The 14,221-nt window shown below is 40.9% G+C and overlaps 1 protein-coding gene across 1 annotated transcript in view; it reads right to left on the minus strand.

Annotated features, from left to right (window-relative positions):
- The window catches only part of LOC117944050, a 4,628-nt gene extending 1,365 nt beyond the window's left edge, over positions 1-3,263 (minus strand). Inside the window, exons 1-4 of the mRNA XM_034870573.1 lie at positions 3,113-3,263; positions 2,379-2,675; positions 1,866-2,171; positions 1,442-1,755 (exon numbers count right to left, since the gene is read on the minus strand). Coding sequence (XP_034726464.1) covers positions 1,745-1,755; positions 1,866-2,171; positions 2,379-2,675; positions 3,113-3,158 — 660 coding nt within the window. The 5' untranslated portion in view covers positions 3,159-3,263 and the 3' untranslated portion in view covers positions 1,442-1,744. The remainder of the gene's footprint in view (positions 1-1,441; positions 1,756-1,865; positions 2,172-2,378; positions 2,676-3,112) is intronic.
- Positions 3,264-14,221: the final 10,958 nt, after the last annotated feature.

A 14,221-nucleotide genomic window follows, 5' to 3' on the forward strand; every position in this document is an offset into this window, starting at 1 on the left:
ATCACATGATCACTATGGGACAACATCACATGATCAATATGGAACAACATCACATGATCACTATGGGACAACATCACACAATCACTATGGGACAACATCACACGATCAATATGGGACAACATCACATGATCAATGTGGGACAACATCACATGATCAATATGGGACAACATCACATGATCAATATGGGACAACATCACATGATCAATATGCGACAATATTAAATTCAATTCAATTTTATTTATAGTATCAATTCATAACAAGAGTTATCTGAAGGTCCTTTACATATAGAGTAGGTCTAGACCACACTCCAGAATTTACAAGGACCCAACAGTTCTAGTAGTTCCCTCCAGAGCAGCAACAGGGCCACAGTGGAGACGAAAAACTTCCTTTTAGGCAGAAACCTGGGACAGACCAGGCCCAGACAATATCACATGATCAAAATGGGACAACATCTCATGATCAATGTGGGACAACGTCACATGATCACTATGGGACAACATCTCATGATCACTATGGGACAACATCACATGATCACTATGGGACAACATCACATGATCAATATGGGACAGGCTCCATAGAGCTCATGTTCCAGCTGATAGAGACATATTGAGCTATAATAAGGAAACAACGACGCTATCAACACATCACTATCACGATGCAGATGCAACGTATCTTTTATTGTCCCCCCGGCACCGCTGCAAGACTCTTTTTTGAGAAATGTCTCTCTGTCTGAGCGTCTTCCATTGACTCCGCAGGATGTCCCACGGCTTGTCCTAACCTTTGTCGGCCGTTTCCTTCATGAATTCCTGATATAATATGGCATTTCTTAGATTTTTGCTGTCTAAAATAGCCGTAATATGTTGCTCGTAAATTAAATTCATAAAGTCTCTTGTCTCCTTGTCCGTCCGCTTCCATCTGTCTTTGTTGCCCCCCGCCCCCATGTGTGCAGACAGAGAGGAAATACTGGGGGACATTAACTACAACTTCTTCTTCTTCGTTTTGTGGTGGTAAAACTTAATTGCAATTCATTCTATATTCGACAAATGACGTTTCCATCAGTGTTTATCACATAAACCGTACATCAAGATAAAAATCTTATTAACGTAATAAACCACTTCCTTCTCTTGTTTTGCTCTTGTGTACCACCTTTCCTGGTTTGGGGACCGATGTACTTCTTTAAACCAGTATGAAGGGCTCATACCTTCTACTGTTGGGGGTCTTGTTGGAAGAATTCTGTTGGCTGAAACTCAACAGATCAAAAACACAGTTATTAAAGAACTAAGTTATTTCATAATTCCTTCATAAGTTAAAAATATAAGTCCAGCACTGATCAAGTATTCTTGTAGCATTCTCTTCATGCTTAAAATAGATGAGTTACTCCCCCCCCCCCAATCTGAACCAGGGTCAGATTACAGATACAAAGTAAAGTAAGTCGACTCACCGACAGTCATGATGAGCCTGTGGAAGAATGGGTTGCTCTGTTTTGGGTCATTTCTTTCTGCTCCACACCAGTATGTCCCAGAGTCTTCTGTTCTCACGTCTCTCACTCTGATGGTGATATTTTTCACTTTATCATCCATCATAGAAAACTTTCCAGTGTTTTGATTCCTCTGGGCAGTGTTTACTATCTGTTCACATGTAGAAGGATCTTCTCCTTTACAGATGATTTTTTTTTATTGGAGTCCCTTCTGGATATCCACACCAGTATGTGAGATTCTGTCCAACAGTTGGAGACCAAGTGAAGTTAGTAATAGTCTCTGGAGACACACAGAAAGACAGGTAGTGTATTAACATCATATTTCAGAGACACCTTCATTACATTTGTGATAAATCAAACCTAAAAGTGTCAGACGTCTGTTTCTCACCTTTAACCTTCAGTTGGATTTTTCTGAGTGCAGCTCTGTTTCTTCCTTCATTTGTTTCCACTCCACACCAGTAGACCCCAGCATGCTGGGGGGACACGTTACTGATGGACATGGTGAAGCTACTGCTGGTCTCCAGAAGAGTGAAGGACCCGTTTGACTTAGTTTTAGATTTAGTTAATAAATCCTCACAGACTGGACCGTTGTCTTTGCAGAAGAACATGACTGTGGACTTTCCTCTGTCACATGAGATGGTGGTTTTAGCTGTTCTGTACCCAGTTTGATTAAATGGTTTCTGGCAGCCGTCATCTGTAAATAAACAAGAAAGGTAAATGTATGAAATCTCTTCAACATGCCTGGTAATATGTGTTTTATGTCAAAATGATTTCTATTATCTGTCACTTGGTTAGTTTTGTAGATTAAGACTTGCTTTAGAAGAGTATGTCCAAGTGGACATGTTGCTACCTTTAACAAAGGAAATGAGAGACAGTGATAAGAAGAAGCAGCATTTCTTACCAACTTTCAAGTCCACATCATCACTTCCAGGTTTGTGGTCACATTTACACTCGTACTCCCCAAAGTCTTCTTGTTGAAGTTGTCTGATGACCACTCTGAGATTTCTATTTTTTACATCATGGTACACAGAAAATCTGCCCTTGGTCTCCCACATATTCTTTAGAGTACTTTGTATGATTGGTTGGCTGCCCTCCTTAACTACATCAACTCTTTGACATATTTTATTGTTTGGATATTTGCAGATGAAGTCCACCCATCCGTCTCTGCATCCTTTCACATCAGATGAGGCCCCCCCGCCTGTAGATCAGAGAGAAAAGTTCCCATCATGTCAGATTGTGAATCATTCTGAGAGCTGCAGTCTGGATATGATCTCTATCACCAGAACATAGCCTGTCTTTCTGGAACATGATCAGAGACACTCTCAGGACTAACCAGTAGATCACAGATTAGTCCTCTTCTCTTTCGTTGTATATTTTTTACAAAGCCTCTGCTTTTTTCTGTACACTGTTTTTATACTTTATAGTTGTGGCAGGTACTGGAGTTATGGAGCAGTACAGTACTGTAGTCCAGTAGCTGTACAGTATGTTGCTGTAGGATTTCTACTCATATTCATTGTGTAAAGCACTGTTAAAGCACATTAACACAAAACAATTAGCTCAACCTGAACCACAGAACATATAGAAAACTTTAATAATTAATGAGTGCATCTATGAGTGATGAGCTATTTGTTGTACCTGTTATCATCAGTGAGAGGATGAGTAGAAGAAAGCTCTTCATCATGGTGGTGTTGGATGCTGAGATCCTCCGTCAGACTATTAAACTCCAGCTGGTTATTGTGTCTCAAAGGTGGGGTTTCCTGAATATCTGTCATAATGTGTTACTTAACTCATCTTGCCTTACACTATACTTCCCCTTTTTGTTCTTCACAGTTATAACTCCTTTTTTAACCCTTTTGTTCACAGTCAACAGAAATAGTCATGAGAAAGGAAATAGACTGTTTCAGAAAGTCCCTGACATAAACGCCACAATGACTACAATAGTTGGTACTGTATTACAGAAGGCCTCACCATTATTCATTTTTGGGCTTTGATTAAATAAGTTAATCATATTACCATCAGTTCCTAAATGTAAGAACAACTGACTTGGAAAAAGTATAATGAGAAATAGAAGCAAGAGATGTTTCTTAATCCATAAATGGGAAGTTTGGGGTTTCAGCAGTGTCAATTTCAGCCTCTTTAAACCATTAGCTGTCATAAACAACAACCTCCTTCAGACAACCAACTGGGGATCCTAATAATTAAAATCAATGACTCTGAACATAATAGTAGTAATGATGATACATCCCCCACTGTCTACCAGTATTTTACAGCATTGAATCATCAAATCATCAATCTTGCGAGCCGACATGATGTCACACAACACAATGACTTTCCTGCAAACAACACAAAGCCACAAGATACAGCCACAAGTCTGGAATACGCCCACACATCTTACCTTTTTAAAACAGGCGGTGGCTAACAAGTTGCTAAATGAGACAACAAAGGATGTTGGGGACATAAAGCGTCTCCATCTGCGTGGTGGTGGAGACGGTGAAGTCACGCCTGGCTGTTGTCTTTATGCTTCTGAAATCATAAAGTTAATCCAACTGTCCTGGGTGAACTGTTGTTATTAGTGAATATAGATCAGAGGTGATGGTTGAGTTCTGCGGTCCTTATTCAGGTGGGAGTTGGACATGTTGGAACTACAGTACTGGTGGCAGAACTGGTTACTTATGGGGGGGGGGGGGGGAATTTCTGGACACTCTGGATTTGATTCCGATTCAGAGGCCAACATTATGATTCTAAACCGAATATCGATGCATCTCGATGCAACAATTTCCATACGATTTAAAAAATATATACACATTAATCTGTTTATTTTGTCACACACAAGTTGTAATGAGATGTTTTATTGTGTAGTCATTCCATGCTGAGTCCCCTTCTCTCCCAGTGACCCTCCTTGTCAGAGGCGGAGTCATGTCTAAAGGTGGATAACAGGAAACAGGACGTGGTCACATGTAATGGGATAAAGTACATCAACAGCCTCTTTTTGTTTGGCCTAATTATTTCATGTATGTCTTATTAGATCATGTGCATATATACTAAACTTATTTTCTTTCCTATTGGCCATTTGTGTTGTTTTTTCTGCCCTCTTGCCTAAACTCTAAGTTGTTGTCCATTATCCCGTCCTTGTCCTCTTTCAGTCACTCAGTTTTCTGATTTGTCTGGAGACAGTTAATTTAAAATTAATATCAACAAATTAAAAAAATATATATATATGTGTCAGAATCGGGCATTAATTCGTTCTAGAGAGAATTGCAATGCATCTAAGAATCGATTTTCCCCCACCCCCCCCACCCCTAGTTACTTGGCGTATCAGTGCAGAAGCCTAATGCTGCGAGGAGGCAGAGGGCATTGTGGGAGCGTTGGCCGTGACATAAACAGTGTTGAGTGAAGTTCCTGAGCCTGGCTCCTGGGGGCGCTCCTGTATCTCCTCATACGCACCATCCTTCTAGAGAACAAAGACCAACACAGGAGGACTGTTCATGTGTGATCCTAACAACATGCACTAACCAGAGTGGCAGAGGTTCTAGCATGCTAATGTTAGCATTTAGCTAGTATGGCCAGGTAGACCCATGTTCACTAACCTCATTGTTCTCTTCTCCATTTCTTGTGTTTTTTGAACGATGAAATCCTGCAAAAAGAAAGAAAGAAATGAAGAAGCAGAATCACCTGCTGATCTGTATCCTCCCAGTGGGACCTGGTGTATAACGGACCAGGAAACATCTGACCTGTTACACCTATATTTATTTATTTGCTGACATGTAAAAGGTAGTTGGACCTTTTTCTCATTTGTATGTATTGATTATTCAATTTATTGCCCACCTATTACCAGTAAGAAAAAAAGTGTGTATCCATGTACTGTGTGTTCCAGGAAGTGTCTTACGTTTGCAGACAAGAACCAAAATAAGAAGCACCAGCACAGCCACGCAGACGACCACAGAGATGGTTCCAGGTGCCAAGGAGCCCCCTGCAGGAGACACAACCACACTAAGAACTAAAAGACAGGCAGCTTCATTTCAACACACACAACTCATCCAGCAGTGTTTATCTGCTGCAGGAGGGTTCAGCCAACTGAAGGGCTTCCTCACCATGACCTGATGGAGCTGGAGCCACTGAAACACAGGTAATGGATTGAAGATGTACAGTAGGAAAGGATACAACGTATTAAATGCAATGTGCCAAAGCTTGGTAAAAAACAGCTATCATGAGCCCGGGACCACTTATCATGTAACTAATACTTTTAGACGGATCTCTCTGTTTTGTTTTTTAAAGAAGATTATGTAAGTTGGATGAACGTTAATGCCTGAAACTGTACAGGTCAACAATGCAAAATGATTATCTTCCTAAAAACCTAGTTATTGATTAACATAACTTGCTGAGATGAACTACAAGATTATCAGTGTTCAGTGGCTGTTGTTGCTTTTATTTTGAAATGCTTTCTCACCCCCGCTGTTGGTAGATGCAGTGGTCGACTGGGTGGAGGAAGCAGATGTAGGATCTGGGTGAGTTGATGTTGAGATGGTAGAGGAGCTCAGTGTTGTTGGAGCCTCTGCAAATAGATAAAATATGAGATGAACATATACTGTACATTTGGTACTGTAGCTTTTTTTTTCTGATCCTAGCATTTATTGGGCAAAGCCGGGTCACACCCTGGACAGGTCGCCAGTCAACAACAGGCCTTGAAAAGTTAAGACATATACTTAACTTTTCATATACCATTACTAGATTTTTATTATTTTTATTTCAATTTGTTTGTGTTCACATTGCAGTCCATTACTTTACCTTTCTCAATCACCTGTACATGTGTCACGTGTTGTCCAGCTATTTCCAACATGTTTGGCCTTTTCACCCTTTTATGAACATTTGAGAGACAGGAGATTATGACATGCATACAAAAATAATCTCCGACCTGAGTCCAACTAGGCGTGCTGTAGTTTATGTGTCTTGACCTAGAAGGCAATATCTGTAAAATATTAATAATTTGGTGCGATACTCATGTTCTTCTCAGACTCTTTCAAGAACCAAGCCAACATTTGTTGCCACACATCAGCATCATGTAATGGATGACTCTGTGTGGCTAACTTAGCCGTGGTAATTGGCAAATCATTGTCAAATGTGTGTTTGGCCTAAGATGCCCTGGAGTCTAAATGGGGAGGTTAGAAGTATTGCAACAAGAAAGACACTGTGTGCTGAATATGGCAATAATAATGCACTGACCAGCCTCGTCTTCCACAGAAGAGTGTTTGAACGTGTGAAGCGTGGTGGTACTGGAGTAAAACAAGTGTGTAAAGGAGCATTCTGCAGTGTGCGAGTGCCAGAAAGTCCTTGCACTGACCTCCGCACACACACACACACACACACACACCATCCGATTATGTTGTTGAATCCTACAAGCTAAAGCCATCTCTCGCAACTAATAACACAGATGGTTTTTCGTGACAGTCCTCTCTGGATATCTTGGCTGTGTGGGCTGGGAGGGACACCAGCCTTATTTCACAAAACCCTAATGTGTTTTGGCCAATTGTGGGCTTGGAGTCTGATAACGTTTGTCATCTGCTCCAAGTGAAACATGGAACAATGGCTGAGTGTGCGTTTATGGTTTATGAGTATGTGTTTGCGACAGTTCACTGCAGTGAGACTGCCAGCCAATCTGGAAAGAAAACACAGATAAGATGGAGATTTTATATGTTTTACGGGTCTGTAGAATAAACTTGGCTAAGTTGATTGGGGTCTGGCGGTGATTCATTGTGATTTATTACTTATTTACAACCTGCTGGTGGGAAGAACATTTCAAAGGGTGATTGAGGTAAAGCTGGAGTCTTGGCTCAACTTCAGACAGAAAGAGGAAAGCAACCTTACATGTGAGAGTTGAGCTGGTTAGTTCTGTTTGGTGGGTTTTGGTAGCTTTTTGTTGCCGTGGAGGCATCTCATACCCTGTTATCACAATCACAAAAACATGTTCAGCTGGTTTTGAGAATCCCATCTTCTCTTAGGGCCCAGCCCCACCAGCATTCTGTAATTTGTGAAAGTCATACAGCAATGGAAAGAGACTGACAACTCCACAGTAGACAATCTACTAAATGGTTAGTTAGCTATTTCTGCATTAGAATGTAACTGCCATAATATAAGATAGAATTTATTAATCCTAAACTAGATTTCAGTAGCTCAAAAGATATTTGTTGGTTATAATAATAGAAATAAATTAAAGATAGTTACACAATAAAAATCCTTCTAGGTGATGTCAATCTTAAGGTTTTAAATACCCAGACTCATCTGATCCCCCCCCCCCCAACAATCAGCACCATGGCTTCTTCTAAGCAGTCTAAGCAGAAAACTGAAACTGCTCCCAAAGCAAGAGAAGGCTAGAAGAAGATAGCAAAGCCTTTTTTCAGATGCCAATATCCTCTGTTGGGAATGTAATTTAGGAATGGCCGTCATCAGGAACAGTGGAAGATTAAGATCTGGAAGACCAAGAACAATATCAGACAGAACTGCTCGCAGGATTGGGAGAAAAGCAAGTCCAGACCCACATTAGACTGCCCGATCCATCAAGAAAGACTTAGAGACACTGGAGGTGGTACACCATTTCACTATAAAGAGAAACTCGTACAGACATGGTCTTCATGGAAGAGTCATCAGAAGAAAACCTCTTCTACGTCCTCACCACAAACATCATGAACAACACGACTGATGCATTGTGGGAACAAGTTCTGTGGACCGATGAGGTTAAAATAGAACTTTATGGCCGGAATAAGCAAAGGTACGTTTGGAAGAGAAAGGGCACAAAATTTAATGAAAATAACCCCTGTCCAACTGTTAAGCATGGGGGGGGGGGTATTCCAGACAGTGGCACAGGGAACATTTCACGAGTAGAAGGAAAAATGGATTTAATAAAATTTCAGCAGATTTTGGACGCTAACATGATGCCATCTGTGAAAAAGCTGAAGTTATAGAGAGGATGCTTCTACAAATGGATAATGAGCCTAAACACACCTCAAAATCTACGGTGGATTACATCAAGAGGCGTGAACTGAAGGTTTTGCCATGGCCTTCACAATCTCCTGACCTCAACATAATGTAAAATCTACGGATAGACCTTAAAGGAGCAGTGCACGACAGAAATCTCAAAGAACTGGAAGACTTTTGGAAGGACAAATGGGAAGCAGAAAATAACCAATCAGGTATGTCAGTAGAGAGAAACTAACCAATCAGGTCTGTCAATAGAGAGATAAACTAACCAATCAGGTCTGTCAGTAGAGAGAGAAATTAACCAATTAGGTCTGTCAGTAGAGAGAGAAACTAACCAATCAGGTCTGTCAATAGAGAGAGAAACTAACAAATCAGGTCTGTCAATAGAGAGATAAACTAACCAATCAGGTCTGTCAGTAGAGAGAGAAATTACCCAATTAGGTCTGTCAGTAGAGAGGGAGACTAACCAATCAGGTCTGTCAATAGAGAGAGAAACTAACAAATCAGGTCTGTCAATAGAGAGATATACTAACCAATCAGGTCTGTCAGTAGAGAGAGAAACTAACCAATCAGGTCTGTCAATAGAGAGATAAACTAACCAATCAGGTCTGTCAGTAGAGAGAGAAATTAACCAATTAGGTCTGTCAGTAGAGAGATAAACTAACCAATCAGGTCTGTCAGTAGAGAGAGAAACTAACCAATCAGGCCTGTCAATAGAGAGAGAAGCTAACCAATTAGGTCTGTCAGTAGAGAGAAACTAACCAATCAGGTCTGTCAATAGAGAGATAAACTAACCAATCAGGTCTGTCAGTAGAGAGAAAAACTAACCAATCAGGTCTGTCAATAGAGAGATAAACTAACCAATCAGGTCTGTCAATAGAGAGATAAACTAACCAATCAGGTCTGTCAATAGAGAGATAAACTAACCAATCAGGTCTGTCAGTAGAGAGAAACTAACCAATAAGGTCTGTCAGTTGAGAGAGACTAACCAATCAGGTCTGTCAGTAGAGATAAACTAACCAATAAGGTCTGTTAGTAGAGAGAAAAACTAACCAATCAGGTCTGTCAGGAGAGAGGCAAACTCAAGGTTTTCCTCATGCTTTCAGGTCCAAAGTGGATCATGATTCAGGATATGACGGGTGTTACACCCCTGCACGTTGGAAAGGACTCAGCGTGTGAACTCCAGCTGGGACAGAGTGAGTGATTGATGTGTGGTAATGTTGCCCACCAGCGAGGGGAGCTGGACCCTGTTTACTAAAGGATTTAAAAGCCTGTCAGTACCCACTGGCTGCAGCCTGTCCTCCTGGTCTGAAACTAGCCATTGATTGCCCTACAACGAGCACAGATGCCTTTTAAAAGAAATAGTACTGCAATCTCACACTCATTAATGATACATTCCACTTCTGCAATGCCTCAACAGTGGGTAGAAAAACATCCTTTTAATACCACACTGAGTGGCCTTGTTAACCTTCAGAGTTTGGAGTTCCTTTTGCGATCCAATGAGAATGAAGCAGATAACAAAGTGTAAACATAACCATCACTAATGGTGGGAAATCTCCCTCCATTAACTCCAAGCTTCTGAAATCTCTGAAGTCATTCTGAAGATGCAACTGCATTAAATTCCATTAAACCAATAGTAAAGATATGTCTTTACTCCTTGAAGCATTCCTGCCTCCTTTTCTTTCACCTGGACAGAAACAATGAGATTTACAGATTTACATGCTACTGTGTATACACTGTGAGACATTTTCATTAAATAAAACATTATTATCTTTTAATGAAACACAGAAAAAGTCTGAGCTCTGTAAAACTGGATGCATAGAAGAGTAATGTAAAAAAAATCCCTTTGACTTCTCTTAAACTGTTAGATATTGTCAATTTGTAATGCTGAGTGCATTCCTGGAGATATGATATAATTATATTTTAGATACCAGCTCGTAGTCAGGAGAGCTCCAGAGGAGTCCTAACTTGTTAGGAGCTGTCAGCAGAGGTCGTTAAGGGAGCAACGTCTGAACTTTCTCAATCGAGCTTATTAAAAGATACTGCTCCGCCAAAAATTAGCATTATATATTTTGTGTGATGCATCAAAGGACACCCTGACTACCTCACTTACACAGAAAACAAACGTTGATAGAATGATAATTTTTTTTTTTTTCAAAGTAATTAATTTTCCACCACTTAGCATCAAGTTATCAAAAAAAAAAACTTGCAGTGTGTAATTTATTTATTTATTTATTTTAAGTTTAAGTTGGGGTGGCCTGTTGCTCACTCAGTCAGAGCGCTTGCCCCATGTAGGCTGAGTCCTGCAGCTGCCCAGGCTTTAGTCCAGCCCCCGGCCCTTTGCTGCATGTCGTCCCCCTTTCACATCTGTCCACATCTTTTAATGAAAAGTCAAAGGCACATCCAATCACAGAGTTTAAAGTTAAATACATTGCTTAGAGCAGATGGAAGCTAAATGTTGCACAGTTGAGAAAACTGATATCATAATAGATATCTTAAATCAATTCACTGTTGCATTCTGGATCAGTTTTTTATGAATTCAGAAACTATAATGATGTGTTTTGTTCTCAACTTCAACAATGAACAATTTTGAATTCCCTCCAGTTTTGATTTGCACCTTTCACTGGCTTCTCTTTAGTAACAGCAGCCAAAGCTTATGGGTATTATAGTAGTATAGTAGCAGTAGTGCAACACATTCTCACATTCAAGTCGTCAAATATGGCCGCTTGGTCACGCCCCTGTGGCGTCCCTTTACATGCCTCCCTGGTACCCCTTGTTGTCAGTTTTTAACGTATAGGTTAGTCCCGTAGTAAATTCAAACAAAACTACGTTGTCATCTTAACTTGCCGTCACATTGAAATTCACTTGTCAACGCAGTGCACCTCAAACTGTGACACTACACACACTTTTTAAACACATTGTTGACGTTGTTAATTAACACAAAACTACACAGGGATCAATGTAAACTGTTCTTTTATATCTTTTTTTTAGTCTCAACGACTACTCAACGCTCTGTAACGTAGTACAGGAACCATTCACACTCACACACATTTACACACTGTGGCCACCTGCTCATCAGATGCACACTCACACACTCCTACACACCTGCTCATCAGATACACACTCACACACATCCAAACACCTGCTCATCAGATACACACTCACACACACCTACACACCTGCTCATCAGAATCACACTCACACATACCTACACACCTGCTCATCAGATACACACTCACACACATCTACACACCTGCTCATCAGATACACACTCACACACATCTACACACCTGCTCATCAGATACACACTCACACACACCTACACACCTGCTCATCAGATACACACTTACACACATCTACACACCTGCTCATCAGATACACACTCACACACATCTACACACCTGCTCATCAGATACACACTTACACACATCTACACACCTGCTCATCAGATACACACTCACACACATCTACACACCTGCTCATAAGATACACACTTACACACATCTACACACCTGCTCATCAGATACACACTCACACAAATGCGTGGAGGCGCAGCACTCCATTGCTCTCCTTCTAGGTCAAACAGCCCTTACACAGCCTGGGGGGGTGTTTGGGGTCATTGTCCTGTTGGAAAATAAATGATGGTCCAACTAAACGCAAACCGGATGGGATGGCATGTCGCTGCAGGACGCTGTGGTAGCCATGCTGGTTCAGGATGCCTTCACCTTTTTTCTGTTGCACAAAGACACGGCGGTTGGAACCAAAGATCTCAAACCTGGACTCATCAGACCAAAGCCCAGATTTCCACTAGTCTAATGTCCATTCCTTGTGTTTCTGGCCCAAACAGATCTCTTCTGCTTGTTGCCTCTCCTAAGCCGTGGTTTCCTAGCTGCTATTGGACCATGAGGCCTGATCCAGTCTCCTCTTACCAGTTGTTCTAGAGATGAGTCTGCTGCTAGAACTCTGTGGGGTATTCATCTGCTCTCTAATCTGAGCTGCTGGTAACTTGTGATTTCTGAGGCTGGGGACTCAGAACTCTCTTTGGGGTACTTTGAAGAAACTACATTATAAAACATTTTAGTTCCACTTTTTTGTTAAGTACATAATTCCACATGTGTTCATTCATAGTTCTGATGCCTTCAGTGAAAATAAAGGAAACACATTGAATGAGACGGTGGGTCTCAGTACAAACTTTTGGTCTGTAGTATATCCACATAAGTGCTGATCATTTAGCAAAAATTTCAATGTGAAAATATTTTTTGAAAGCACCAATAGTCAACCCTAAACTACCATTGCGGTATCGATATTGAGTTATTTGCTTAAAAATGTTGTGATATTTGATGTTCTCCATATTGCCTAGCCATAAATCCAGCAGGTTATTAGGAAAATACAAATCAGCCTATATGTGAAGAACAAGCCTCACTGATGATAGGCTCACGGGCCTGGAGGGAGGATAGTCACTAGGATGGCTATCCCCACATACAGTCAACCCTGAGGACTCACTGCGCTTTATTTAACATCAAAACATGATTATAACAATTATTCCTTTAATAGCTTTGGATTCTATGCACAAAAAAGGTATTTGCTGTACTGCCCTTCACATTATTGTAGGCCTAATTTAATATGCATCTCATTTCATAGAATACAGGCAGTAGGGGGTCCCTGATCCGTCTCTCTTTTAGTTAAGGGGTCCTTGGCTTGAAAAACGTTGAAGACCCCTACACTGAAGGTATCAGATGCTGAGGGCCACTGATCCATATTTGACGAGCTGGGTGTGAGAACTGGTTAAACATTTTGACCTGTTTCTGTTTAAGGGAACCTTGAGAATACTGTTTAAAGTTAACTTTTAAAATTTGGGTCCACTGGCTCGTCCCACATCTCAACTCCATACCCATCCTGTTACAGAGTAGAACAAGTACATATCATTCATCATTCAGCATCTTTAAATCCTAGCATCTGGTGAATGATTATTGGCATTGTAGCTGGAAACAAATGAAGTATCTTGCTCTAGGACACAAAGGCAGAGGTGATGGTTTGCTGACACCAGCAGTCTGCTTTTTGTTTTTTTTTCAACATGATTTTGCATCAGTTTTTCAAATGAAGAGAAACATGTGTGGAATGAAACTACATCAATAAATCTCTGCCAGTGTGCTGGCTTTGGTTTATTTGGGTTTTAATAATATTTGTCAGTTTTGACTAATGTTACTAAGCAACATATCCTGGAAGTATTGAAGGAATCAGTGCAGCTTAAAAAAGATTAACTCTTTCAGATAAAAGGCCAGAAAATCTCCAGCGGACAGACTCTTGGCTCTTGTAGAGACCTCAGGCTCTGGTAAGTGCTGCTCAGTTCATCTTTAGATGCTTCATAGGGACAACAGGGGTGGCTGTGGCTCAGTGGTAGAGCGGTCGCCTGCCAATTGGAAGGTTGATGGTTCGATCCCCGCCCCTGCAGTCATTGTCGAAGTGTCCTTAGGCAAGACACTGAACCTCGAGTTGCCCTCGGTGCTGCGCATCGGAGTGTGAATGTCTGTGAGTGTGTATCCGATGAGCAGGTGGCATCTTGTACGGCAGCCCCGGCCACAGTGTGTGAATGGTGAATGTTTCCTTTAGATGGAAAAGCGCTTTGAGCAGTTGTTAAGACTGGAAAAGCGCTATATAAATACAGCACATTTACATTCATGCAAAATGAGACATACGGTCTTAAATCTTTGTTTCTTAACATCAGAAAAGTACAATATGCAGATATGATGTAATGACCATAATAAAAAGTCA

Source organism: Etheostoma cragini, chromosome 4, assembly GCF_013103735.1.
Source record: "Etheostoma cragini isolate CJK2018 chromosome 4, CSU_Ecrag_1.0, whole genome shotgun sequence".
In the NCBI taxonomy this organism is placed as follows: Eukaryota; Metazoa; Chordata; class Actinopteri; order Perciformes; family Percidae; genus Etheostoma; species Etheostoma cragini.